General features: G+C 40.6%; 2 protein-coding genes across 4 annotated transcripts in view; both read right to left on the minus strand.

The window, feature by feature from the left end:
• The window catches only part of LOC124041791 (5'-AMP-activated protein kinase subunit gamma-2-like), a 54,485-nt gene extending 39,373 nt beyond the window's left edge, over positions 1 to 15,112 (minus strand). Inside the window, exons 1-4 of one of the 3 annotated variants that reach the window (XM_046359821.1) lie at positions 14,816 to 15,112; positions 2,634 to 2,758; positions 1,605 to 1,649; positions 1,181 to 1,252 (exon numbers count right to left, since the gene is read on the minus strand). In XM_046359821.1, the coding sequence (XP_046215777.1) occupies positions 1,181 to 1,252; positions 1,605 to 1,649; positions 2,634 to 2,651 (135 nt within the window). In that variant the 5' untranslated portion in view covers positions 2,652 to 2,758; positions 14,816 to 15,112. The remainder of the gene's footprint in view (positions 1 to 1,180; positions 1,253 to 1,604; positions 1,650 to 2,633; positions 2,759 to 14,815) is intronic. The other 2 variants (XM_046359822.1, XM_046359820.1) reach the window with 2 other exon arrangements.
• Positions 15,113 to 24,003: 8,891 nt separating this feature from the next.
• LOC124041794 (histone-lysine N-methyltransferase 2C-like) overlaps positions 24,004 to 25,865 on the minus strand; it is a 123,501-nt gene continuing 121,639 nt past the window's right edge. The window contains 1 exon segment of the mRNA XM_046359827.1: positions 24,004 to 25,825. Coding sequence (XP_046215783.1) covers positions 25,733 to 25,825 — 93 coding nt within the window. The 3' untranslated portion in view covers positions 24,004 to 25,732.

Consider the following 25,865-nt stretch of genomic DNA (forward strand, 5'->3'; position numbering starts at 1 on the left):
CTATTGGTGGTTCCAAACTTCTTCCATTTAAGAATGATGGAGGCCAGTGTTTTTGGGGTTCTTCAATGCTGTAGAAAGTTTGTGTTACCATTCCCCAGATCTGTGCCTCGACACAATCCTGTCTCGGAGCTCTACAGACAATTCCTTCGACCTAATGGCTTGGTTTTTGATCTGACATGCACTGTTAACTGTGGGACCTTATATAGACAGGTGTGTGCCTTTCCAAATCATGTCCAATCAATTGAATTTACCACAGGTGGACTCTAATCAAGGTGTAGAAACATCTCAAGGATGATCAATGGAAACAGGATCCACCTGAGCTCAATTTGCGAGTCAGGTAGCAAATGGTCTGAATTCTTATGTAAATAAGGTATCCGTTTTTTAACATTTTAATACATTTGCTAAAATATCTAAAAACCTGTTTTCACTTTGTCATAATGGAGTATTGTGTATTGAAAGATGAGGAAAAACTTGAATTGAATCAATTTTATAATAATGCTGTAACGTAACAAAATGTGGTAAAGGGGTCTGAAAACTTTGCGAATGCACTGTATCTACCTCAATTACCTCGTACCCCTGCCAATTGACTTAGTACTGGTACCCCATGTATATAAGCAAGTTATTGTTACTCATTGTGTATTTATTATAACGTGTCATTACTTTTTTTCTCATATTTCTCCATTTTCATCCTCTCTGCACTGTTGGGAAGGGTCTGTAAGTAAGCATTTCACGGTTAGTCTAAACCTGTGGTTTACGAAGCATGTGATGAATAAAATGAGATTTGATCCAATTTAATTGGATGATTACCTTGCATTCATCCGGTTTGGTTTGATCTTTCAGTATAACCCTGAGCTTCTGCAGAACAACCTTCATATGTGGGACCTCTACCATGACATCTACAAACCCACTGTCATGTGAGATCCATTTTCACAGGTGATTGTCAGACATCCACCCACTTCTTTAACAGTGCCACGACACTCCCTCCCCTCAGCCCTTTTCATTACAGCAGAGGGCTCCGGGAACAATGATCGTCTGACTGTCTCACTGCCTGTGTCCAAACACGATGCTCAGATAACTTAAAACTATAGAAATGAAAAGGTAAAAGGTGAGAATCACAACACTGTTAGTCAAGTGTAATTTCATTGTGTGTAAACACGAGTATGAAGAGAAGACAATTTACCTTAGGAGAGCCATCCTTTTCCGAGCCACCAGACTCTGTATCCAGTATGGGGGAGGTAAAAGCCCTAAGGTCCTGCAGACAGACAGGGAAGGCTTATGTCAAACTGTCAATGAGATAATACTAAAGGCTGATCACTAAACATTCAGGACATGCCTCAGAATAATAAACTGGCATGTTATGACATGCAGCATTTCTTTCTCAACACCATCATCAATACGTTAAGTGTAGTCAACATTTTAGCCAATTTTGACTATCTTTGTTACGCCCAGACAGTGATTGATTGGCCCATTTACTGTCATTTACAGTTTTAGGTTCAATCTTTAACACGTTAAAATGTGCTTCCTCCAAGACATGTTAACCTCTAAAAGAGGAGAAACATGTTAAACCACTACTGGGGCATGACATAACCAGGAAATATATTTACCCTATATTCTTCCTCATAGCAAGGATTGGGTTTCCTCATACTGTTCTGTATTAAAAACAACAACAAAAAACTGTTTTAAGTGAGAAGTAGGCATTGGTCTGAAGCCAAAAAAGAAAAGAAACTGGAAAAGCTGGAAAACACTAATGTGTTTTCCAGCACACAGCTTTGACCTATTACAGTACCTTCAGTACATTTTAAGTATTGATAGTGTGCAAAGTACTATGTGTACAATTGAATTAGCATAATGTAAACTCACCCCATTCCGTACAAATGTGCGCAACCGCAACATTCAAACGAGGCTACAAAGAAAACTAATGGGACTGTAGCGACTGTATTGATGTCAAAATCGGGGGTGTGAACTAGGTTTCTATTCAAGCGTTAATCGACATGGTATTGGCTCTATAGTATTGGATAAAAGTTGAAAAAAACGGACCCTCCGTGACATCGTGGCGTGTCGTAACGTACATCACGCGTAAAGCAACTATTTCTGTCTTACAATCTCTCTCCACCAAGTGTAGCACTTCTCTCATCGTTTAAAAACAAGAAATGGACAGTGACGGGGTAAGGGGGGATACCACGTAATTTTTTTCGTCATCATTGCATGCGATCATCATTCTCAAAGCCGCTGTTTACTTCTAAGATCACTTTAGCACCGCCCTAACAATCCGATTCAAATTCAACACAAACCTTCAAATAGGTATAGGTATGTAATGAAATAGGTATGTAGGTAGGTAAATAGGTATGTAATGACACATTATATAAACTCTTAGTGTTTTATTTACATTTTAGAGGCGATAAGGTGATAAGTTGGACAGATCGAGTGGGGGAAAAAGCAGTTTTCCCACACAATATCTCTCCATCTCACTATCACGCATTAGTTTCGCTTCCCCACCCGCCATTTAAAAAAAAAGACCTGACAGGGCTCATTGCCTTTCTGAATTATGCAGAAACAGGCAGCGTTTAGGTCATGTAATTGATTATGTTGGAAAGGGGAGAAATTGTGCTTTACAATGTGTCCCTGGGCAGTACCGTAGAGATGGCGTGCATCGACCTCTTCCTTGAGTCTGAGAGCTGGTCTCACCTCCGTTCTAGCAAAACGCATGCAGTAGTTCAGGCCACCACACTCACTGCCACTCCACGAACCGAAAGGCCACCTAATAAATGAAAATAAGTGTGTGTCGGGAGCAAAATAATTGTAATAATTGTACAAATGTATCCTACGGTAGGCGAACCCACCATCTTCAGATCCACGGAAGGAAACTAAACCATTACACTACGAACTCTGTTCCTAAAACATTGACTTCGACAGAGCATTTCCATTAACAGTCTGGAAGTGTTCGTTCCAAAATGATTTTGTTCATTCACTCAGTACTGATTGAATGTTTATTTCTCTTGCTTGGTTTAAATATAAATAGTCTAAAACAGTTGACTTGTTGAAAAATACTAATTTAATCACATAGCTAACCAAGTTAGCAAGCATGTCATTTTCTTTTGACTGTGCATAGCATGGCACACAATTTAAACAAGCAGAGAGTGGATTCGATTAATCTGGCCCGGGATCATGGACTGGCAGCTCATGACGAGAGGCAGGGAATGTGTTGTGTAGCTCCAATCAAGTTGTTATGGTGTCATATTGGCTTAGATATGATGGTAGGGAGATTGTGATAATTGTATATCAGTGTAGAGCATCCAAGTTGTGCATGCCTATCATCAGGTTTCAAAGGTGAAAATGAAAATATTTCATAGCAATAAACCAATGTAATTGCATGGAAAAGCAGATGTGTATAAACATGTCTAGAGGTATTTTTTAATCCATACATTACTCCTGGAAGGGGTAAGGAAAGGAACGGGACTGCTCCAACAATGGATTTATCCAAAGAATACCTACATGAGCTGCAGCAACATGCACCAGCACTCACAATAACATGAGCTGCAGCAACATGCACCAGCACTCACAATAACATGAGCTGCAGCAACATGCACCAGCACTCACAATAACATGAGCTGCAGCAACATGCACCAGCACTCACAATAACATGAGCTGCAGCAACATGCACCAGCACTCACAATAACATGAGCTGCAGCAACATGCACCAGCACTCACAATAACATGAGCTGCAGCAACATGCACCAGCACTCACAATAACATGAGCTGCAGCAACATGCACCAGCACTCACAATGAAGCACCTTTGGCAGAGATCACAGCCTCAAGTCTTCTTGGGTATGACGTTACAAGCTTGGCACACCTGTATTTAATTAGTTTCTCCCATTCTTCTCTGCAGATCCTCTCAAGCTCGGCCAGGTTGGATGGGGAGCGTCGCCACACAGCTATTATCAGGTTTCTCCATATATATTAGATCGGGCTCTAGCTGGGCCACTCAAGGACATTCAGAGACTTGTCCCAAAGCCACTCCTGCATTGTCTTAGCTGTGTGCTTAGAGTGGTTGTCCTGCTGAAAAGTGAACCTCCGCCCCAGTCCGAGGTCCTGAGTGCTCTGGAGCAGGTTTTCATCAATGATCTCTTTTTGCTCTGTTCATCATTCCCTCGATCCTGAATAGTCTCGCAGTTCATGCCACTGAAAAATATCCCCACAGCATGATACTGCCACCACCACGCTTCACCATAGGGACAGTGCCATATTTTCCTCCAGACGTGATGCTTGCATTTAGAACAAGTTCAATCTTGGTGTCATAAGACCAGATAATCTTGTTTCTCATGGTCTGAGAATCTTTAGGTGCCTTTTGGCAAACTCCAAGTGGGCTGTCATGTGCCTTTTCCATCTGGCCATTCTACCATAAAGGTCTGATTGATGGAGTGCTGCAGAGATGGTTGTCCTTGTGGAAGGTTCTCCCATCTCCACAGAGGGACTCTGGAGCTCTGTCAGAGTGACCATCGGGTTCTTGGTTACCTCGTTGACCAAGGCCCTTCTGCCCCGACACAGTTTGGACAGGCGGCCAGCTCTACAAAGAGTCTTGGTGGTTCTAAACTTCTTCAATTTAAGAATGATGGAGGCCACTGTGTTCTTGGGGACCTTCAATGCTGCAGAAATGTTTGGATACCCTTCCCCAGATTTCCAAAGTCTGTGCCTCGCAATCCTGTCTCGGAGCTCTACAGAAAATTCGACCTCATGGCTTGGTTTTTGCTCTGACATGCACTGTCAACAGTGGGACCTTATATAGACAGGTGTGTGCCTTTCCAAATCATGTCCAATCATTTGAATTTACCACAGGTGGGCTTCAAGGATGATCAATGGCAACAGGATACACCTGAGCTCAATTTTGGGTCTCATTGCAAAGGGTCTGAATACTTATGTAAATAAGGTATCGCTTTTTTTTTTTATATATAGATTTGCAAAAATGTCTAAAACCCTGTTTTCGCTTCTGGGGTTATTATGGGGTATTGTGTTTAGATTGATGAAAAAAATGTAGGTAATCCATTTTAGAATAAGGCTGTAACGTAACAAAATGTGGAAAAAGTCAAGGGGTCTGAATACTTTCCGAATGCAGCATGCAACAATTACAAAGTTTTTACTGAGTTACAGTTCATAAGGAAATCAGTCAATTTAAAAAAAATTCATTAAGTCCTAATCTATGGATTTCACATGACTGGGAATACAGATGTGCATCTGTTGGTCACAGATACATTAAAAAATTAGGGGTGTGGATAGTGCTGTGGTGGTCATGAAATTTCATCAGCCAGTGATTGTCAAGCAAATAACTGTCGTCTCACGGTCGTCTCATTGACCGTTAATTAACATAAACACATTTAGCATCTCCTGGGTAGCCCACCGATGCAGACCTTTGGAACATCTACATTTTAAAAAGTCTAATTAATCCATGTAATATAGCTTACACTTCACAATAAATACATTATTTATTTTAGACAGGGCTACAAAAAGAATAATATGAAGAAAATGTAGCCCATTTCAGATGAACAGAATAGCATACTGTGAGTTGTCCTTATGTTAGGTCCTGATCTGGCTATGCCAATTGACTGTGGGCTACACTAGTTCATTTAGCAGACAAGACTTTCTTAGAATTCTGTGGTATTATTTTATAGTATGAAGAATACAATTGAACAAAGCTGAATAAAATAGAAAGGATATTTTACCCAAACAATGAGGGAGTGCGCACATGCGGCTATTCTGTGTTGAGTGGTTAACAAAGAAATAGGTATTCATTCCTCTATGCTTTATTTTGAGTTATTAATGTAATCTTGGGCTATATGTTTAGATGTTTATTCATTGTAAGGCTTCATCATGCAACTCTAATAATGATTTGAAAAAAGTTGCTTGAAAAGGCATGAGTTCTGCTTAGTTTTTTTTGCACAGGATGTACACACTACAGCAGTTACTCGTTCACAATTTCACAAGCACTTGATAGTGCCTAGAATTTCCCGACTGCACCCCCTTCGTGTGGCTGTAATGCACCCTAAAAAAAAAATCCATGCCTTTTGTGGGCACAACGGTGATCAGGTCATTCACACAGGCTTCTAGTGAAGACAGACACATCCGGGACGGAACTGTGTGCGTCCTTATCCAAGGTGCATATTGAAGATATTGGAAGAACTGTCCACATTCACTTTTCGTCAGCCAACATGATGAGTAGGACTAACCAACAGCAAAAGCACTGGCCTATGTCAATATACTATTCTGTTGTGTGCGAGAAATAAATATTCCAAACCGTCTGGGACAGTTGTGGGATGCGATAGATCCCAAATTAATATAACCGCTAGCATCAAAAAAACTTTTACGCAATGTGGCTGATGAAACAGATTAGAACATTTCGTTTCAAATGTTGATAAATTATCAGGCTATTTCTTCACATTATAAGTGCAGCAATGTGCACATGGAAGTAGGCTATAAGCTTGAATGCTCCATTAGCGGAAAACACCATTATCAAAAGTGACCGCAAATGCAATTATGCATGTAATGCTTTTATTATAAAGGTTAATTTTCATGGTGACTTGAGCTTCATTTTATTTGGCCAGTTTAGTTGTGATACAAACCTTATCAAAACATATAGGCCTATGGGCTCGGCTACATGAGGTTAATGACTAGGATTCTAAAAAGTGGCAAAAAAAGGCATTGTTTCTTAAGCTGGGCATCATTCACAAGTGATAATATATCATTCACAACTGATAGGCTAATAGTCACCCAAATGACTATTCTTGATTTAATCTTTACATATATTATTTAGTACATGTAATCTATGCACTTAAATAGCGAATGGAGGACTCTTTTCCCGTGGTTAATTTTCTTGCCAGCCAGGTAGGCTATATTCCTGTTGTAAATATAAGCAATGTGCTTATATTAGGAAAGTTGAGAAATACATATAGTAGGCCTAGCCTATAGAAAGCTGATGGGATCCTCCTCTTTTTAGTAGAGGCCATCACTCTGTTTTCTCACACAATCTTCTGATAAATCAACTGTAAATTTCGGTGTTCCTCAAGGTTCCATTTTAGGACCACTATTGTTGTCACGATATATTTTACCTCATGTTAACTTTCACTGCTAGGCGGACGAAACACAGCTATACATTTAGATGAAACATGGTGAAGCCCCAAAATTGCTGTCCCTGGAAGCCTGTGTTTCAGACATAAGGAAGTGGATGGCGGCAAATGTTTTACTTTTAAACTCGGATAAAACAGAGACGCTAGTTCTAGGTCCCAAGAAACAAAGACATCTTCTGTTGGATCTGCCAATTAATCTTGATGGTTGTACAGTCATCTCAAATAAAACTGTGAAGGACCTCGTTACTCTGGACCCTGATCTCTCTTTTGACAAACATATCAATAATATTTCAAGGACAGCTTTTTTCCATCTTCGTAACATTGCAAAAATCATAAACTTTCTGTCCAAAAATTATGCAGAAAAATGTAACCATGGTTTTGTCACTTCTAGATTAGACTACTGCAATGATCAACTTTCTGGCTACCCGGATAATGCACCAAATAAACTTCAGTTAGTGCTAAACACGGCTCCTAGAATCTTGACTAGAACCCTAAAAAATGTATCATATTACTCCAGTGGTAGCCTCTCTACACTGGCTTCATGTAAAAGCTAGGGCTGATTTAAAGGTTTTACTGCTAACCTACAAAGTATTACATGGGCTTGCTCCTACCTATCTTTCCGTTTTGCGCCTTCCGTACATACCTACACGTGTGCTACGGTCACAAGATGCAGGCCTCCTTATTGTCCCTAGAATTTCTAAGCAAACAGCTGGAGGCAGGGCTTTCTCCTATAGAGCTCCATTTTTATGGAATGGTCTGCCTATCCATGTGAGAGACGGAGACTCGGTCTCGACCTTTAAGTCTATTGAAGACTCATCTCTTCAGTAGGTCCTATGATTGAGTGTAGTCTGGCCCAGGGGTATGAAGCTGAACGGAAAAGGCACTGGAGTGACGAACCACCCTTGCCGTCTCTGCCTGGCCAGTTCCCCTCTCTCCACTCGGATTCTCTGCCTCTAACCCTATTATGGGGGCTGAGTCACTGGCTTACTGGTGCTCTTCCGTGCCATCCCTAGGAGGGGTGCGTCACTTGAGTGGGTTGAGTCACTGACGTGCCCTTACTGTCCGGGTTGGCGCCCCCCTCGGGTTCATGCCGTGGGGGAGATGGTGGGCTATACTCGGACTTGTCTCAGGATGGTAAATTGGTGGTTGAAGATATCCCTCTAGTGCTGTGGAGGCTGTGCTTTGGCAAAGTGAGTGGGGTTATATCCTGTCTGTTTCGCCCTGTCCGAGGGGATCGTTGGACAGGGCCACAGTGTCTCCCGACCCCTCCTGTCTCAGCCTCCAGTATATATGCTGCAATAGTTTATGGCGGGGGGCTAGTATCAGTCTGTTATATCTGGAGTATTTCTCCGGTCTTATCCGGTGTCCTCTGCGTGAATTTAAGTATGCTCTCTCTAATTCTTAATTTTTATTTTCTTGCTCTCCTCTCAGAGGCCCTGAGCCCTAGGACCATGCCTCAGGACTACCTGGCCTGATGACTCCTTGCTGACCCCAGTCCACCTGGTCATGTTGCTGCTACAGTTTCAACTGTTCTGCCTGCGGCTATGGAACCCTGACCTGTTCACTGCTACCTTGTCCCGGACCTGCTATTTTGGACTCTCTCTGTACCGCACCTGCTGTCTCTAACTTTGAATGATTGGCTATGACAAGCCAACTCACTTTTACTCCGGAGGTGCTGACCCGTTGCCATTGATTATTATTATCTGACCCTGCTGGTCATCTATGAACGTTTGAACATCTTGGCCATGTTCTGTTTCCTCTACCTGGCACAGCCAGAAGAGGACTGGCCACCCCTCAGAGCTTGGTTCCTCTCTAGGTTTCTTCCTCGGTTCAGGCCTTTCTAGGGAGTTTTTCCAAGCCACTGTGCATACATTTGCATTGATGTCAGAGTGATTAGAGGGACAATAGAGTGCTGAATACCAGGCAGTTAGCAAGTTTGGTAGGATACTAATGTCCAGCAGTAGCATCAGAGCTTGGAGAATCCATCCTAATTACAGTGAATTCAGAGATATAAGCTTTTTGTGCATATGGAACATTTCCGGGATCTTTTATTTTAGCTCATGATACATGGGACCAACACTTTACATGTTGCGTTTATATTTTTGTTCAGTACATTTCATCAATGTATCATCATGGTCAGCTATTGAAGTAATCAATTTTGTCTCTGAGGAATCAAAGGGTGCGTTCCTAAATTCACTCTGGCTTTCTACTCAGATTTCAGAGCACTCTCATTCGTAAATTCATTGTTTCCAACAGCACAGTTACAGTCACCAACACTCTAGATAACACGTAAACAGCCTAACCACCTCTGCTAGGGTGAGTAAAATGGTCAGAGTGAGGTGTTCTCTCATTTGTGTCTGGAAGTAGTTAGCTTTAGTCCTTGACTGCCATTGTGAGGTCAGAACGCTTGTATCAACCCTACTCCTCTGACAGAGCTTCTAGTGTGCACTCTGAACACTCCGAGAACCCACCGCTCTGAATTTACGAATTGACAATCTGACAACTCTCTGAATTCACAAACGCACCCAAAGACAACCCATATTATGCTAGCCTGCCAGCACCTTAATTGTGATCCTATGTTTGTGGATTTAAGGCATTTGATTCAGTTGGCCATGAATTGTTGCTAGCTAGACTCAGCAACATTGGTCTCAGTGAAGGGGAAGTAAATTGATTTAGGAATTATTTTTATGACAGAACACAATGTGTATATACTAACAATTACAAGTCCAGCTTTCTTGAGATTAATAGAGGTGTGCCCCAGGGTTCCATTTTAGCTCCTGTGTTGTTCTCCATTTTTATTAATGATTTGGGAAATGGGATGCAACCAGCAAAGTTACATCTACAGTGCTGTGACAAAGTATTTGCCCCCTTTCTAATTTCTTTTTTTTTTGCACATTTGTCACACTTAAATGTTTCAGATCAAACCTATTTTAATATTACACAAAGACAACCCAAGTAAACACAAAATGCAATTAAGTGATAATGTTATTTATTAAGGGAAAAAAGCTATCCGATCCTTCATGGTCCTATGTGACAAAGTAATTGCGACGCCCCCCCCCCATGAATTTTCTGTGGTTAATCACATTTTTTGGAAATCCGAGTTCAATTTCACTAGCCACTCCCAGGCCTGATTACTGCCAGACCTGTTGAATCAAGAAATCACTTAAATAGAACCTGTCTGACAAAGTAAAGTAGGCCAAAAGATCTCAAAAAGAAGGACATCATGCTATGATCCAAAGAAATTCAGGAACAGATGACAAACAAATTAATTGACATCTATCAGTCTGGAAAGGGTTACAAAGCCATTTCTAAAGCTTTGGGACTCCAGCGAGCCACGTTGAGAGCCATTATCTACAATTGGAGAAAATTTGAAACAGTGGTGAACCTTCCCAGCAGTGGCCGGCCTACCAAAATTACCCCAAGAGCGCAGCGACGACTCAACCAAGAGGTCACAAAAGAACCCTCAACAACATCTAAAGAACTGCAGGCCTCACTTGTCTCAGTTAAGGTCAGTGTTCATGACTAAACCATAAGAAAGAGACTGGGCAAAAAATGGCATCCATGACAGAGTTCCAAGGAGAAAACCACTGCTGACCAAAAAGAACATAAAGGCTCGTCTCACTTTTGGCAAAAAAACAAACATCTTGATGATCCCCAAGACTTTTGAGGAAATATTCTGTGGACTGACGAGACTAAAGTTGAACTTTTTGGAAGGTGTGCATCCCGTTACATCTGGTGTAAAAGTAACACAGCATTTCAGAAAAAGAACATCATACTAACAGTCAAATATGGTGGTGGTGGTGTGATGGTCTGGGGCTGCTTTGCTGCTTCAGAACCTGGACGACCTGCTGTGATATATGGAACCATGAATTCTGCTCTCTACCAAAAAATCCTGAAGGAGAATGTCTGGCCATCAGTTCATGACCTCAAGCTGAAGCGCACTTGGGTTATGCAGCAGGACAATGATCCAAAAGACACCAGCAAGTCCACCTCTGAATGGTAAAAAAAAAAACTAAATTAAGGTTTTGGAGTGGCCTAGTCAAATTCCGGACTTGAATCCGATTGAGATGCTGTGGCTTGATCTTAAAGGCGGTTCATGCTCGAAAACCTTCCAATGTGGCTGAATTAAAACAATTCTGCAAAAAAGAGTGGGCCAAAATTCCTCCACAGCGACGTGAAAGACTAATTGCAAGTTATCGCAAACGCTTGATTGCGTCTCCTTTGTCACATAGGGCCATGAAGGTTTGGATAGTTTTTTCCCTTAATAAATAAAATGATCACTTAAACTGCATTTTGTGTTTACTTCGGTTATCTTTGTGTAATATTTAAATGTTTTTGATGATCTGAAACATTTAAGTGTGACATGTGCAAAATAATAAGAAATCAGGAAGGGAGCAAATACATTTTCACAGAACTGTATATGCAGATGATAAAGTCATATAATCATGTGCTCCTTCTCTGGTTCAGGCTGTTGAAGAGCTCAATACTGCTTTTCAGTCACTGCAGGCCTCCCTTTATGGTCTCAAACTAGTCTTGAATGTACAAAAAACTAAATTCATGATCTTTACCAGAGCTCGAACTCTGCCAGAGTTGTCAGTGTCACATCTGGTGGCTTATCCTTTGAAAGATGGCATCCTACAAATACCTAGAGTTGAAGTCGGAAGTTTACATACACAGGTTGGAGTCATTAAAACTCGTTTTTCAACCACTTCACAAATTTCTTGTTAACAAACTATAGTTTTGGCAAGTCGGTTAGGACATCTACTTCGTGCATGACAAATCATTTTCCAACAATTGTTTACAGACAGATTAATTCACTGTATCACAATTCTAGTGGGTCAGAAGTTTACATACACTAAGTTTACTGTGCCTTTTAAACATTTTGGAAAATTCCAGAAAATGCTGTCATGGCTTTAGAAGCTTCTATTAGGCTAATTAACATCATTTGAGTGAATTGGTGGTGTACCTCTGGATGTATTTCAAGGCCCACCTTCAAACTCGGTGCCTCTTTGCATGACATCATGGGAAAATCAAAATAAATCAATTGTAGACCTCCACAAGTCTGATTCATCCTTGGGAGCATTTTCCAAACACCTGAAGGTACCACGTTCATCTGTACAAATAATAGTACACAGGTATAAACACCATGGGACCACACAGCCATCATACCACTCAGGAAGGAGATGCATTCTGTCTCCTAGAGAATAACGTGCTTTGGTGCGAAAAGTGCAAATCAATCCCAGCACAACAGCAAAGGACCTTGTGAAGATGCTGGAGGAAACAGGTACAAAAGCATCTATATCCACAGTAAAACAAGTCCTATATTGACATAACCTGAAAGGCCGCTCAGAAAGGAAGACGCCATTCACTGAGAAATGCCCTCTGGTCTGATGAAACAAAAACAGAACCGTTTGGCCATAATGACCATCGTTATGTTTGGTGTAAAAGGGGGAGGCTTGCAAGCCGAAGAACACCATCCCATCGTGAAGCACAGGGGTGGAAGCATCATGTTGTGGGGGTGCTTTGCTTCAGGAGGGACTGGTGCACTTCACAAAATATATGGCATCATGAGGAAAGAAAAGTATGTAGATATATTGAAGCAACATCTCAAGACATTAGTCAGGAAGCTTGGTCGCAAAAGGGCAATGACCCCAAGCATACTTACAAAGTTGTGACAAAATGACTTAAGGACAACAAAGTCAAGGTATTAGAGTGGCCATCACAAAGCCCTGACCTCAATCCTAAAGAAAATGTGTGAGCAATACTGAAAAAGCGTGTGTGAGCAAGAAGGCCTACAAACCTGACTCAGTTACACCAGCTCTGTCAGGAGGAATGGGCCAAAATTCACCCAATTTATTGTGGGAAGCATGTGGAAGGCTACCCAAATATTTGACCCAAGTTAAACAATTTAAAGGCAATGCTACCAAATACTAATTGAGTGTATGTAAACTTCTGACCCACTGGGAATGTGATGAAAGAAATAAAAGCGTAAATAAGTCATTCTCTCTATAATTATTCTGACATTTCACATTCTTAAAATAAAGTGGTGATCCTAAATTACCTTAGACAGGGAATGTTTACTAGGATTAAACGTCAGGAATTGTGAAAAACTGAGTTTAAATGTAATTGGCTAAGGTGTCTGTAAACTTCCGACTTCAACTGTAGGTGTATGGTTTGATGACAAGTTGTCCTTTAAAGTTCATATGGATAATCTTGTGAGGAAGCTTAAATTGAAATGGGGTTTTTACTTTCGTATTAAGGCTTGCTTCCCGCTTATGGCTAGAAAGAAGCTGGTTCAGGCCACTTCTCTCTGTAATTGATTATGGTGACTTGTTGTATATGCATGCAGCCTCCTCCGTCTTAGAGACTGGACTCTGTTTATCATGCATCCTTGCACTTTATTACAAATGCCAAGTCACTCACCCACCGTTGCACCTTGTATCAAATGGTAGATTGGACCTCACTTTATATGCTCAGAAAGCTACATTTGTATGTGTTCATCTACAAAGCCCTTTTGGGTAAACTCCCTCTTTACCTCTGTAGTCTGGTCTCCTTCACCACCAGCAGTTACCATACCTGCTAGGGGGTTGCTACTTAAAGTCCCCAGGACATTCACAGTATTAGGCAAGACTGCCTTCTCTTCTTGCACACCAGAGACATGGAATAGTCTACAATCCATGCTTTATCTAGATATGTTAGTGCCACTGAATGAATTTTAAATATTGATGGAGACTCTATGGAGGAATGTAAATGTTTTTTGGGGGCTGGATCATGTTGTACTGTATGTTTTAATTCTGTAATGCATTGATTGTTGCTGCCTTCTTGGCCAGGTCTCCCTTGAAAAAGAGACTGGGTCTCAATGGGCTTTTCCTGGTTAAATAAAGAAATATATTAAAAAACAGACTTAACATTGTGCTCACTGTTCAGCATTGTTTCAGGTTAAACCAGGCTGATATGATGCTAATGCGAGTAACTTTGTTAACTTGAGCACAGAGAACATGATGTGAGAGAAACCAGAATAATACTCTGAAATCCAATGAATCATGACTCCTCTGCTCTCTCCTTCGTGTTGGCCATAGTTAAGATGCAGGCACCCATAATGAATCATGACTTAGTGGTTTAGAGCAGAGACCAGATCAGTGTTTCCTTCCAGCTGTTTGCTTCCTTTTCTTACCATTTTTGTATATTTTTCTTCTTCTTCACATTTGTAAACGACAACATCAGATATCTTATTGCCCACAAGCCAACTCGTACTCTTAACTTCCATTTGAACATGTTAAAAGTAGGCTTACTAATGACTTGATTAGCCAGTTTCTAATATTCCATTTCATGCAAGAATGGAAAAGAACAATGCTGGTGTGTTAAGATATTAATCAAATAAAACAGCAGTGTTGTTTTTTATTATGATGTAATTCAAACATAAAAGGCTATAAAAAAACACCATGACCTCAAATGTGAGGACTAGAGGCTGTCAATTGGAAAGGATGCCCATGTGGATTGACGTACAGTAACAACGCTGATACCCGCGCATAGCTGAAGTTGCAATATCTTTTGCAACATTGTGGCCCAAACACACTAACGTAGCCTACTGCATTAATCTCACTGTTATAATAAACGCCCACATCGTCTGCTCTTAACACAATGCCACAGTAACAAATACCCATAGATCTCACACAACGTATATCATTTAGGAACTTACTGGCATATTTATGCGTAGGATTCCCTTTTTCTTCGAGTTATCCTTCTTGTTAGACTCCATCACCGTGCTCCCCATTTTCAGACTAATAATGCTATTTTCTTTATTTTTAACGAGCAAGATCAAGTTTGGGTAAATTGCGTGGCATATGCCATACGTCTTTATGTGTAAAAATAAGTTTCAAGCCAAAGTTCTTTCAAAGAAATTAGTTAATTTACCAGGAAGTATACTGCACTACCGACGCATTAGGCCTACCTACCGCTGTATTGACATCACCGAGACTGAGCTGTTTCAACATAAAACATAGGGTGTGCTACAACGTTGCCTTGAGTCAGGGATAAACTTAAAATAGTAAACGCAACTCTGGAACACTCCAATTAGTAGGCTATGATATGTTAAGTTTCGTGTGGTATGTATTTATTTGTGGATGTCCCTCATTCATGTTGTATGGTATCTTACGAATTACAATGCATATGATATGTTAGGAACTGTAATTCTTACAATATGTACCAATTTGCAAAACGTATGATATTGTTACGAGTGGAGATCCCTATCTTGTTACGCCGATGATTGATGGCTCACTGGCCAATCAGATGAGAGCTCCGTGTGTATATTGTTTGCACACTTGTTTAAACTTCAGGTTGTTGGTGTTGTGCCGAACATCTCCACCCCCCCCTCGCGTGATACCAATTCTTCATTGCTGAGACTTGCTTGCTAGTTGAGATTTCTGCTCTTCACCCCATTGTCAGTTTAGCCTATATTTCACTGATTTTAGTAGCAGAAAGCATTTTTTATTTGTGTCCTTCAAGGCAGCTGTCAATGAACACGTTTTTTTATGACGGTTTTATCGCGGGGTAAGCACAAGTAATGTCTGCAGTTTTCGTTTTTGGCTATTTGTTTCAAGTGTATTAAGTCTATAAATACATCTCTTTGCCAGAATTCGTCATCTCTCTCATATCTTATTCGACTAGTAGTTCTGAAATGTTTATTGCTTGCCTAAATTTGACTCCCTCCTCTATGTTTAATATAAGAGCGTCTGCTACACACATACATAAATTATTAACTTTGGTTGCCAATCCTTACGTGAAGTTTGTTCTATAGAAAGACCCCCCCCCCCACACACACACACACACACACACACATAAGTAGTATGTCCCACAGAAAGTATTTGACTCTAGAAAATGGCCTTGCCGAAATACCCCCCCAACCCTTCTAAGTGTGCGGACGGCACAACAGTGGTAGGCTTGATTACCAACAACGACGAGACGGCCTACAGAGATGAGGTGAGGGCCCTCTGAGTGTGGTGTCAGGAAAATAACCTCACACTCAACGTCAACAAAACTAAGGAGATGATTGTGGACTTCAGGAAACAGCAGAGGGAACACCCCCCTATCCACATTGATGGAACAGTAGTGGAGAGGGTAGTAAGTTTTAAGTTCCTCGGCGTACACATCACAGACAAACTGAATTGGTCCACTCACACAGACAGCATCGTGAAGAAGGCGCAGCAGCGCCGTTTCAACCTCAGGAGGCTGAAGAAATTTGGCTTGTCACCAAAAGCACTCACAAACTTCTACAGATGCACAATCGAGAGCATCCTGTCGGGCTGTATCACCGCCTGGTACGGCAACTGCTCCGCCCACAACCGTAAGGCTCTCCAGAGGGTAGTGAGGTCTGCACAACGCATCACCGGGGGAAAACTACCTGCCCTCCAGGACACCCACACCACCCGATGTCACAGGAAGGCCATAAAGATCATCAAGGACAACAACCACCCAAGCCACTGCCTGTTCACCCTGCTATCATCCAGAAGGCGAGGTCAGTACAGGTGCATCAAAGCTGGGACCAAGAGACTGAAAAACAGCTTCTATCTCAAGGCCATCAGACTGTTAAACAGCCACCACTAACATTGAGTGGCTGCTGCCAACACACTGACTCAACTCCATCCACTTTAATAATGGGAATTGATGGGAAATTATGTAAAATATATCACTAGCCACTTTAAACAATGCTACCTAATATAATGTTTACATACCCTACATTATTCATCTCATATGTATATGTATATACTGTACTCTATATCATCTACTGCATCTTTATGTAATACATGTATCACTAGCCACTTTAACTATACCACTTTGTTTACATACTCATCTCATATGTATATACTGTACTCTATACCATCTACTGTATCTTGCCTATGCCGCTCTCTACCATCACTCATTCATATCTTTATGTACATATTCTTTATCCCCTTACACTTGTGTCTATAAGGTAGTAGTTTTGGAATTGTTAGCTAGATTACTTGTTGGTTATTACTGCATTGTCGGAACTAGAAGCACAAGCATTTCGCTACACTCGCATTAACATCTGCTAACCATGTGTATGTGACAAATAAAATTTGATTTGATTTGAATTTCCTTAATTTTGTCACTAGGGTCAAATACTGGTCCTGTGCTGGTCCCATGTTTCCTGAGATGAGTATTTGTCTGTAATAAAGTAGTTTTGTGGGGAAAAACTCTGAAAAATTCTGATTGGCAGGGCCTGGCTCCCCAGTGGGTCGACCTGGCTCCCAAGTGGGTGGGCCTGTGCCCTCTCAGGCTCACCCATGGCTGCGCCCCTGCCCAGTTATGTGAAATCAATAGATTAGGGGCATATTTATTTCAGTTGACTGATTTCCTTATATGAACTGTAACTCAGCAAAATATTTGAAATTGTTGCATGTGCGTTTATATTTTTGTTCAGTATACTTCTTTGTGCTGGAGCTGGTCAGTCTGTGTTGTATGTCAAGTTCTTAATAAACAGCACAAAATAGTTGTTGTGTCCTTCAACCCCTGCCACCATTGAGGAGTTGACCAGAATACACAAAGTGCATCCATTAAGTATAGTTAAGTTGAACTAACGCTAGCAAGCTAACTGTGGTGAGTCAGACTAGTTAGATGCTGTGAGGAGGGTACGTTAACGGTTTGTTAACGGCAACAGATGCAAAACACAACAATATGCTACAAATTACAATTTGTTTTGGCTAATGTTAGCTAGGTGGCTAGGTTAGGGGTTAAGGTGAGCTAACATGCTAAGCAGTTGCAAAAGAGCAAAAAAGTAGTAAGTCCTTTCAAACTTGCCAATTAAATTGCTAATGCTGTCCATGATGAGATTCAAACACGTATCCTTTGGGTTGCTAGAAGTTTGCATTATACGCCCACTCATCCGTCCAATTCAACAAACCCCTCGCCTTTTTTCTTATGTAACCATACCAAATGTAACATATCAATTTGAGTTTCTCGAATTTACATTTACTATGTTACGTCTAGTCTATGAGACTAGGCTGTGTAATCATTAGTCCAAACACTTGCAACTAAAACTGTAGTTTCTATTGGACAAATTCACATACGTCTCTCCCTGTTTCGTCCCGTTTGTTTCCGTTTAAGAAACGTTTTGTAACAGAATCGGTGGAATGAATTTGCTCCTGGTTTCATTATGGTTCTTATCTCCTTGACTCCTTCTTCTAGGTTATACCATCTCCATTTCTCCCATAAATATCAAAAGACTGGATAGATAAAGCAGAGCATCACATTTTATTCAAAGGGCCGTGTTGGGGATGGGGACATTCATTGTCTGATCACTTTAGATCTCCAAACCCAGAAAGGGGTAGGAATCAAGCCAATGGGTCAGTGATCAAAATGGAAAACACATATACACACACACATACAGTGGTGTAAAGTAACTAATAAAAACAACTTAGTAGTATTACTTAAAGATGCACTACGCAGAAATTGCTCCTCCATTTCCTGGTTGCTAAAATTACATTAATTAGCCTAATTTCAGATTATGTAACAAAACCAGCAAGTATAGTGTAGATAATCATTGTACCATCTAAACCACTGTGACATATATTTTCCATAACCAAAAATATATTATTTTCAGCTGGTGTTCAAAACTGAAAGTAAAACATGCAAAACAAAGCTTAAGAACAGGAAGCATAGAATTAGCGCACATAAAACAGATCTATCGATTCTTAAACTTGCTTCCAATGAGAATGAGAGATCTGTAACACGCATTTCTATGTGAATTTGGTCAGGTCGCCCAAAAAGTTACATATTACAGCTTTAAGTAGTTTTTGGTTCGTGGTAGAACCCCTTTTTGGGTTTCATGTAGAACCCTCTGAGGAAAAGGTTCTCCATGAAACTCAAAATGTTCTACCTGGAACCAAAAGGGTTCTTCAAAGGGTTCTCCTGAGGAACCCTTTTAGGCTCTATGTAACAACTTTTTTCTAAGAGTGTAACATTTGAATAGCGAGGCAGATCTCTTAGGCCATCTTTCTCAGTCCATCTGGTGCTTATGCGGATGATGCGTGAGCCATGAGTCATCCGTTCCCATTCAGCTCTGGTCCTTGCTCTCTCTCTCTCCCTCTCCTGAGAGAAGGTTTTGTTCCCTTCATCTAATTGGTTTCCATTACACTAGTGCTTTTGCAGAAACATCCAACAGCTCTTGTTGCAGTTTGTTTATAGATTTAAACACTATTCATGGCAGGCCATACTTCTGTTGATGATATTCGTATCTGTTGTCTTGTCATTAATTATATGGTGGAGCTGCAGTCTCCCTCGCCCTCCATTTGGCAAATCAGACCATACCTCTATCCTCCTGTTTACAAGAAAAAACTCAAACAAGAAGTACCAGTGACATGGTTCAGTCTGGAATTCAAATGGATTTGGGGGGGTTTGTGTCAATACGGAAGTGGTCAAATAAAGTGGATGCTAAGCTACAGGACTGTTTCGCTAGCACAGACTGGAGTATGTTCCGGGATTCATCTAATAACATTGAGGATGTTTACCACATTGGTCACAGGCTTCATTAATAAGTGTATTGACAGTCATCCCCACAGTGACCATACACACATACCCCAACCAGAAGCCATGGATTTCAAGGAACCTCCGAACTGAGCTAAAGTCTAGAGCTGCTGTTTTCAAGGAGCAGGTCACTAATACGAACGCTTATAAGAAATCCTGCTACGACCTCCGATGAGCCATTAAACAGACACAGTGTCAATATAGGACTAAGAGCGAATCCTACTACACCGGTTCTGACGCTCGACAGATGTGGCAGGGCTTGCAAACTATCACTGACTAAAAAGGGAAACCCAGCCGCAACCTGCCCAGCAACGCAAGCCTACCAGATGAGCTAAATTCCTCCTTTGCTCGCTTTGAGGCAAGACTGAACCATGCATGAGAGCACCAGCTGTTAAAGATGACGGTGGGATCTCGCTCTCTGTAGCCGATGTGAGAAAGACCATTGCCTTGCAAAAGTATTCAAATTACAACGTGTAATTTAAATGTACTTTTATTTGGATTTCATGTAATGGACATACACAAAATAGTCCAAATTGGTGAAGTGAAAGGAAAAAATAAATAAAATACGGAAAAGTGGTGCATGCATATGTATTCACCGCCTTTGATATGAAGCCCCTAAATAAGACCTGTTACAACCAATTACCTCCAGAAGTCACATAATTAGTTAAATAAAGTCCACCTTTGTGCAATCTAAGTGTCACATGATCTCTCACATTATCTCAGTATATGTACACCTGTTCTGAAAGGCTCCAGAGTCTGCAACACCACTAAGCAAGGGGCACTACCAAGCAAGCGGCACTATGAAGACCAAGGAGCTCTCCAAACAGGTCAGGGACAAAGTACAAAGTACAGATCTGAGTTGGATTATAAAAGAAATATCAGAAACTTTGAATATCCCACGGAGCACCATTAAATCCATTATAAAAAAATTGAAAGAATATGGCACTACAATAAACCTGCCAAGAAAGGGCCGCCGACCAAAACTCACAGACCAGGCAAGGAGGGTATTAATCAGAGAGGCAACAAAGAGACCAAAGATAACCCTGAAGGAGCTACACATGCTCCACAGCGGAGACTGGAGTATCTGTCCATAGAACCACTTTAAGTCATACACTCCACAGAGCTGGGCTTTACGGAAGAGTGGACAGAAAAAAAGCCATTGCTTAAAAAAAATGCTATGTCTGGCACAAACCCAACACCTCCCATTACCCCGAGAACACCATCCACAGTGAAGCATGGTGGTTGCGGCAACATGCTGTGGGGATGTTTTTCATTGGCAGGGACTGGGAAACTGGTCAGAATTGAAGGAATGATGGATGGCGCTAATATACAGGGAAATTCCTGAGGGAAACTTGTTTCAGTCTTCCAGAGATTTGAGACGGACAGAGGTTCAGCTTCCAGCAGGACAATGACCCTAAGCATACTGCTAAAGCAACACGTGAGTGGTTTAAGGGGAAACATTTAAATGTCTTGGAATGGCCAAAGCCCAGACTTCAATCCATTTGAGAATCTGGGGTATGACTTAAAGAACCAGCAGAACCCATATCCAACTTGAAGGAGCTGGAGCACTTTTGCCTTGAAGAATGGGCAAAAATCCCAGTGACTAGATGTGGCTCTACAAAATATTGACTTGGAGGGGGGATACAGTAGTTATGCACGCTCAAGTTTGACAATAAAAAGCATTTTTCAGCTTCAAAGTGGTAGGCATGTTGTGTAAATGAAATGACACAAACCCCCCAAATCCATTTGAATTCCAGTTTGTAAGGCAACAAAATAGGAAAAATGCCGGGGGGGGGGGTGAAGTGTCTTCACTGACATTTTATCCCTGACCCGGTCTGTAATACCAACTTGTTTTAAGCAGACCATCATATACTGAACAAAAATATAAACACAACATGCAACAATTTCAAAGATTTTACTGAGTTACAGGTCATATAAGGAAATCAGTCAATTGAAATAAATAAATTAGGCCCTAATCTATGGATTTCACATGACTGGGAAAACAAATATGCATCTGTTGGTCATGGAAAAATAGGTAGGGGCGTGGATCAGAAAACCATTCAGCATCTGGTGTGTCCACCATTTACCTCATGCAGTGCAAAACATCTCCTTCGCATAGAGTTGATCAGTCTGTTGATTGTGGCCTTTGGAATGTTGTCCCACTCCTCTTCAATGGCTAAGTGCGAAGTTAATTGATATTTGTGGGAACTGAAATACCCTGTTGTATTTGTTGATCCAGAGCGTCCCAAACAGGCTTAACGGGTGACATGTCTGGTGAGTATGCAGGCCATGGAAGAACTGAGACATTTTCAGCTTCCAGGAATTGTGTACAGATCCTTGCGACATGGGGCCGTCGTACATTACCATTCTGAAACCTGAGGTGATGGCGGTAGATGGGTCTCAGGATCTCGTTACGATATCTCTGTGCATTCAAATTGCCATCAATAAAATGCAATTGTGTTCGTTGTCCGTAGCTTATGCTTGCCCATACCATAACCCCACAGCCACCAAACTTAGGACACTCTCACAACGTTGATGTCAGCAAACCACTAGCCCACACGACGCAATTCACTCTGTCTGCCATCTGCCCAGTACAGTTGAAACTGGAATTAATCCGTGAAGAGCACACTTCTCCAACGTGCCAGTGGCCATCAAAAGTGAGCATTTTCCCGCTGAAGTTGGTTACGATGGCAAACTGCAGTCAGGTCAAGACCCTGGTGAGGACGACGAGAGCACACAGATGAGCTTCCCTGAGACGGTTTCGGACAGCTTGTGCAGAAATTCTTTAGTTTTGCAAACCCAGTTTCATCAGCTGTCCGGTTGGCTGGTCTGATGATCCCGCAGCTGAAGAAGCCATATGTGGAGGTCCTGGGCTGACGTGGTTACACGTGGTCTACGGTTGAGGTCAGTTGGATGTTCTGCCTAATTCTCTAAAACAATGTTGGAGGTGGCTTACGGCAGAGAAATTAACATTAAATTCTCTAGCAACAGCACTTTGCATGCTCCCTCAAAAGTTGAGATATCAGTGGCATTGCGTTGTGACAAAACTGCACATTTTAGACTGCCCTTTCATTGTCCCCAGCACAAGGTGTACCTGTGTAACGATTATGCTGTTTAATCAGCTTCTTGAAAAGCCATATCTTAGGTGGATGGATTAGCTTGATAAAGGACAAATGCTTACTAACAGATATGCAAAACGTCTAATTAAATGAATTACACTTTGGATGTGTATGCAGAGTTTAAAGGCTGTGATTGGAGAAAACTTTGTATGGATCAACAACATTCTAGTTACTCCACAATACTAACCTAAATGATTGTGAAAAGAAGGAAGCCTGTTCAGAATAGCATTATTCAAAACATGCATCCTGTTTGCAATAAGGCACTGAAGTAAAACTGACAACATTTTTGCAAAGAAATTAACTTTATCTCCTGAATACAAATCATTATGTTTGGTTCAAATCCAAAACAACACCTCACAGAGTTCCATTCTTCATATTTTCAAGCATCATGTTAAGTGTATGCTTTTCATCAGCAAGAACTAGGGAGTTTTCTGGGGGATAAAAATGTACAGATTAGAGCTAAGCACAGGCAATCACAGATGGAATACAGACTGAACCAGGTTTTCAAGACACTGGGAGACAAATGAACCTTTTAACCTAAAACACAATGCTTACCAAGACTTGAAAATGTCTTTCTAGTAATGATCAACAACCAACTTGACAGAGCTTTAAGAATTTTAAAAAGAAAAATAAGTAAATATTGTACCATCCAGGTGTGGAAAGCTATTAAGACTTACCTAGAAAGACTCAACTTTAATCACTGCCAATTTGTGATTTTAACACATCAAGTTAGGGGTGTGAATACTTATCTAAATTACTCATTTCATTTTCAATAAATTTGCAAACATTTCTTAAAATGTGTTCACTTTGTCATTATAGGGCATTGTGTGTAGATGGGTGAGATTTTTTTATCCATTTGGAATCAAGAAAATACTTCTAAGGCACTGTACATTACCTACCTCAATTACCTTGTACCCCTGCACATTGACTCGAGCCTGGTACATAGCCATGTTATTTTTATTAGTTAATCATTGTGTATTTATTCCTTGTGTCACTATTTCTTTAACTCTGCATTAGTGATGTGACCTGTAAGTAAGCATTTCAGTGTTAGTCTACACCTGTTGTTTATGAAGCATGTACGAAATACAATTGTATTTGATTAAGTTACCTTATTTGGCCAGTGGGTGTCTTTCTTGAGCAGTGAACTACATTACTCTACTCCAGTGGGTTCAGTCCAATGGGTCAGTAAGAAGTGTGTGATTTCAAAACGGCACACAACAAATAATTAAGATGTAAAATAGTTTATTTTGTAAATGCTTCTAAAATCAATTACACAAACTCCAAATCTCATTACTCTGTACACTCCAAAAGGCTGTTTTCAAAAAACATTGACTACTTTACAGGACCAAGAAAAATGTAGCACAAACACACTGGCAGGATGATGTCATTTTATACAAGAGAAGAAAAATATCCAAGAAATCATTTTGTTACAACCATTCATTGAGAAAATATATACAATTGAGTCTTCGGAAAGTTAAAAAAATACATGCCATATACATTACAAGTTCTAAGACTGTCTCCAAAATTTTACAGTCGACTTGAAATTGTGCACGCAAAACATCTTGCATTTTCTAACTATTGTAAGTGGCTTGTGAAGTGTCCATATCAGATACATTTCTCTTTTCAAAATATAGCACCACCAAATGTCCCAACCTTTTCCTCTGCAAGAAACATGATTTTTTTTTTCCAGTACACCTTAATTTCAAATCGCCTGAAGCAGTAAGCAATGTTATTGGACATCTGTACACAATTTCTATGTAAAAGAACAACACAAAAACAAGGTGGTATTCCTATGCCTATTTGGGTTAAAAAGAAGTTAAAATTGTGTTTGGGTGGTTTAAAAACCTTATTCACAGTTCTATAAAATCAAACCTGATTAACAGCAAAGATGTCAGAATGATGTCTTTCCCATTTTGAAATTCTGTAACCAATGACTCTTTTCTACACTCGTTAGTCACCAAAAATATTTCTTTTTGAGTGGTCAAAGTATGTGTAAATCACAAAAACACTACACTACAATACCATACTTTTAATAAACCAAAAATACTTTGAATTATTGTGGTTATTTTACAAATTCTGTACAGAATAATCATAATATATACTCTCAAACTGATATCATGACATCCTTCTTAAATAAATTGCAATGACAAAAAAAAACACCCAAACATCGAGAAGGTTAAGGTAGTATTTGGTCAGTTATTCCTATATTTTTCTTTATATACATTTGTACAAAAGTAAGAGCATTTCTTCAATCTTCAGAAAACTATCAGTTTAGCCTTCGTTTTACTGTCTCGTCATTTTGACAATAAAATTCATTCACTCAATAATAAATACAAAACGTCCTCTCGAATTTCACTCAAATCACATGACAGAAACCTATGATAAAACTGACTCATGGAATCAAGTATCTTAAAGTTGTGTGTACGTGTCTCTTTTTTTTTTAGTGCAAGTTAATATTCCCTTCGCTGTAGTCATTGCTGTACATTCCCCATTCAGTGAATTCTACATTTAGTCAAACAGTTTTACATTTAAAATTTTAAACAAAAGGGCCTGCCCTTAACTACCAATAAGGTCCGTGACCCACACAGTGCTCTCTTCTCATTCGCTGGTGGATTCTCTTCTGCACCCTATTGTATATCATCTCACTAATACACAGACGCATCCACTCGTTGACAGAGGCCTTGCAATAAAACCAGCCTCATGTAATATGGCACAAATCACACGTCTATCTGCTGTTGCTTCTTCCTGCTCACCTCTTTCTAAGTCCTCTCTTGTCCATCTTCAGTCTGTTTCCAAACATGGGACTCCATCCATGCATCGCTCTCAGGGTTTAACTCAGGTCTTCCACTCGTTCTAAGAAAGGACAGCCTGAAGCACCTCTCTGTCTACACAGAGATCAGGGCATCTGCATAATATGGAAAGGAATGCATTTGTTGTCATTTTTGTTTTCTTTTTCAGTTGATCCTTTTCCTGCAGTCCGCTGTTCCACAGTGACAGGCGATCTTGTGTTGGCCGTCCACACAGTCAAACTGGTAGTCAAAACACAGCTGGAAAATAATGCAGAGAAAATAGTGATGACAATGCAAA

The sequence above is a fragment of the Oncorhynchus gorbuscha genome, linkage group LG08, assembly GCF_021184085.1.
Source record: "Oncorhynchus gorbuscha isolate QuinsamMale2020 ecotype Even-year linkage group LG08, OgorEven_v1.0, whole genome shotgun sequence".
In the NCBI taxonomy this organism is placed as follows: Eukaryota; Metazoa; Chordata; class Actinopteri; order Salmoniformes; family Salmonidae; genus Oncorhynchus; species Oncorhynchus gorbuscha.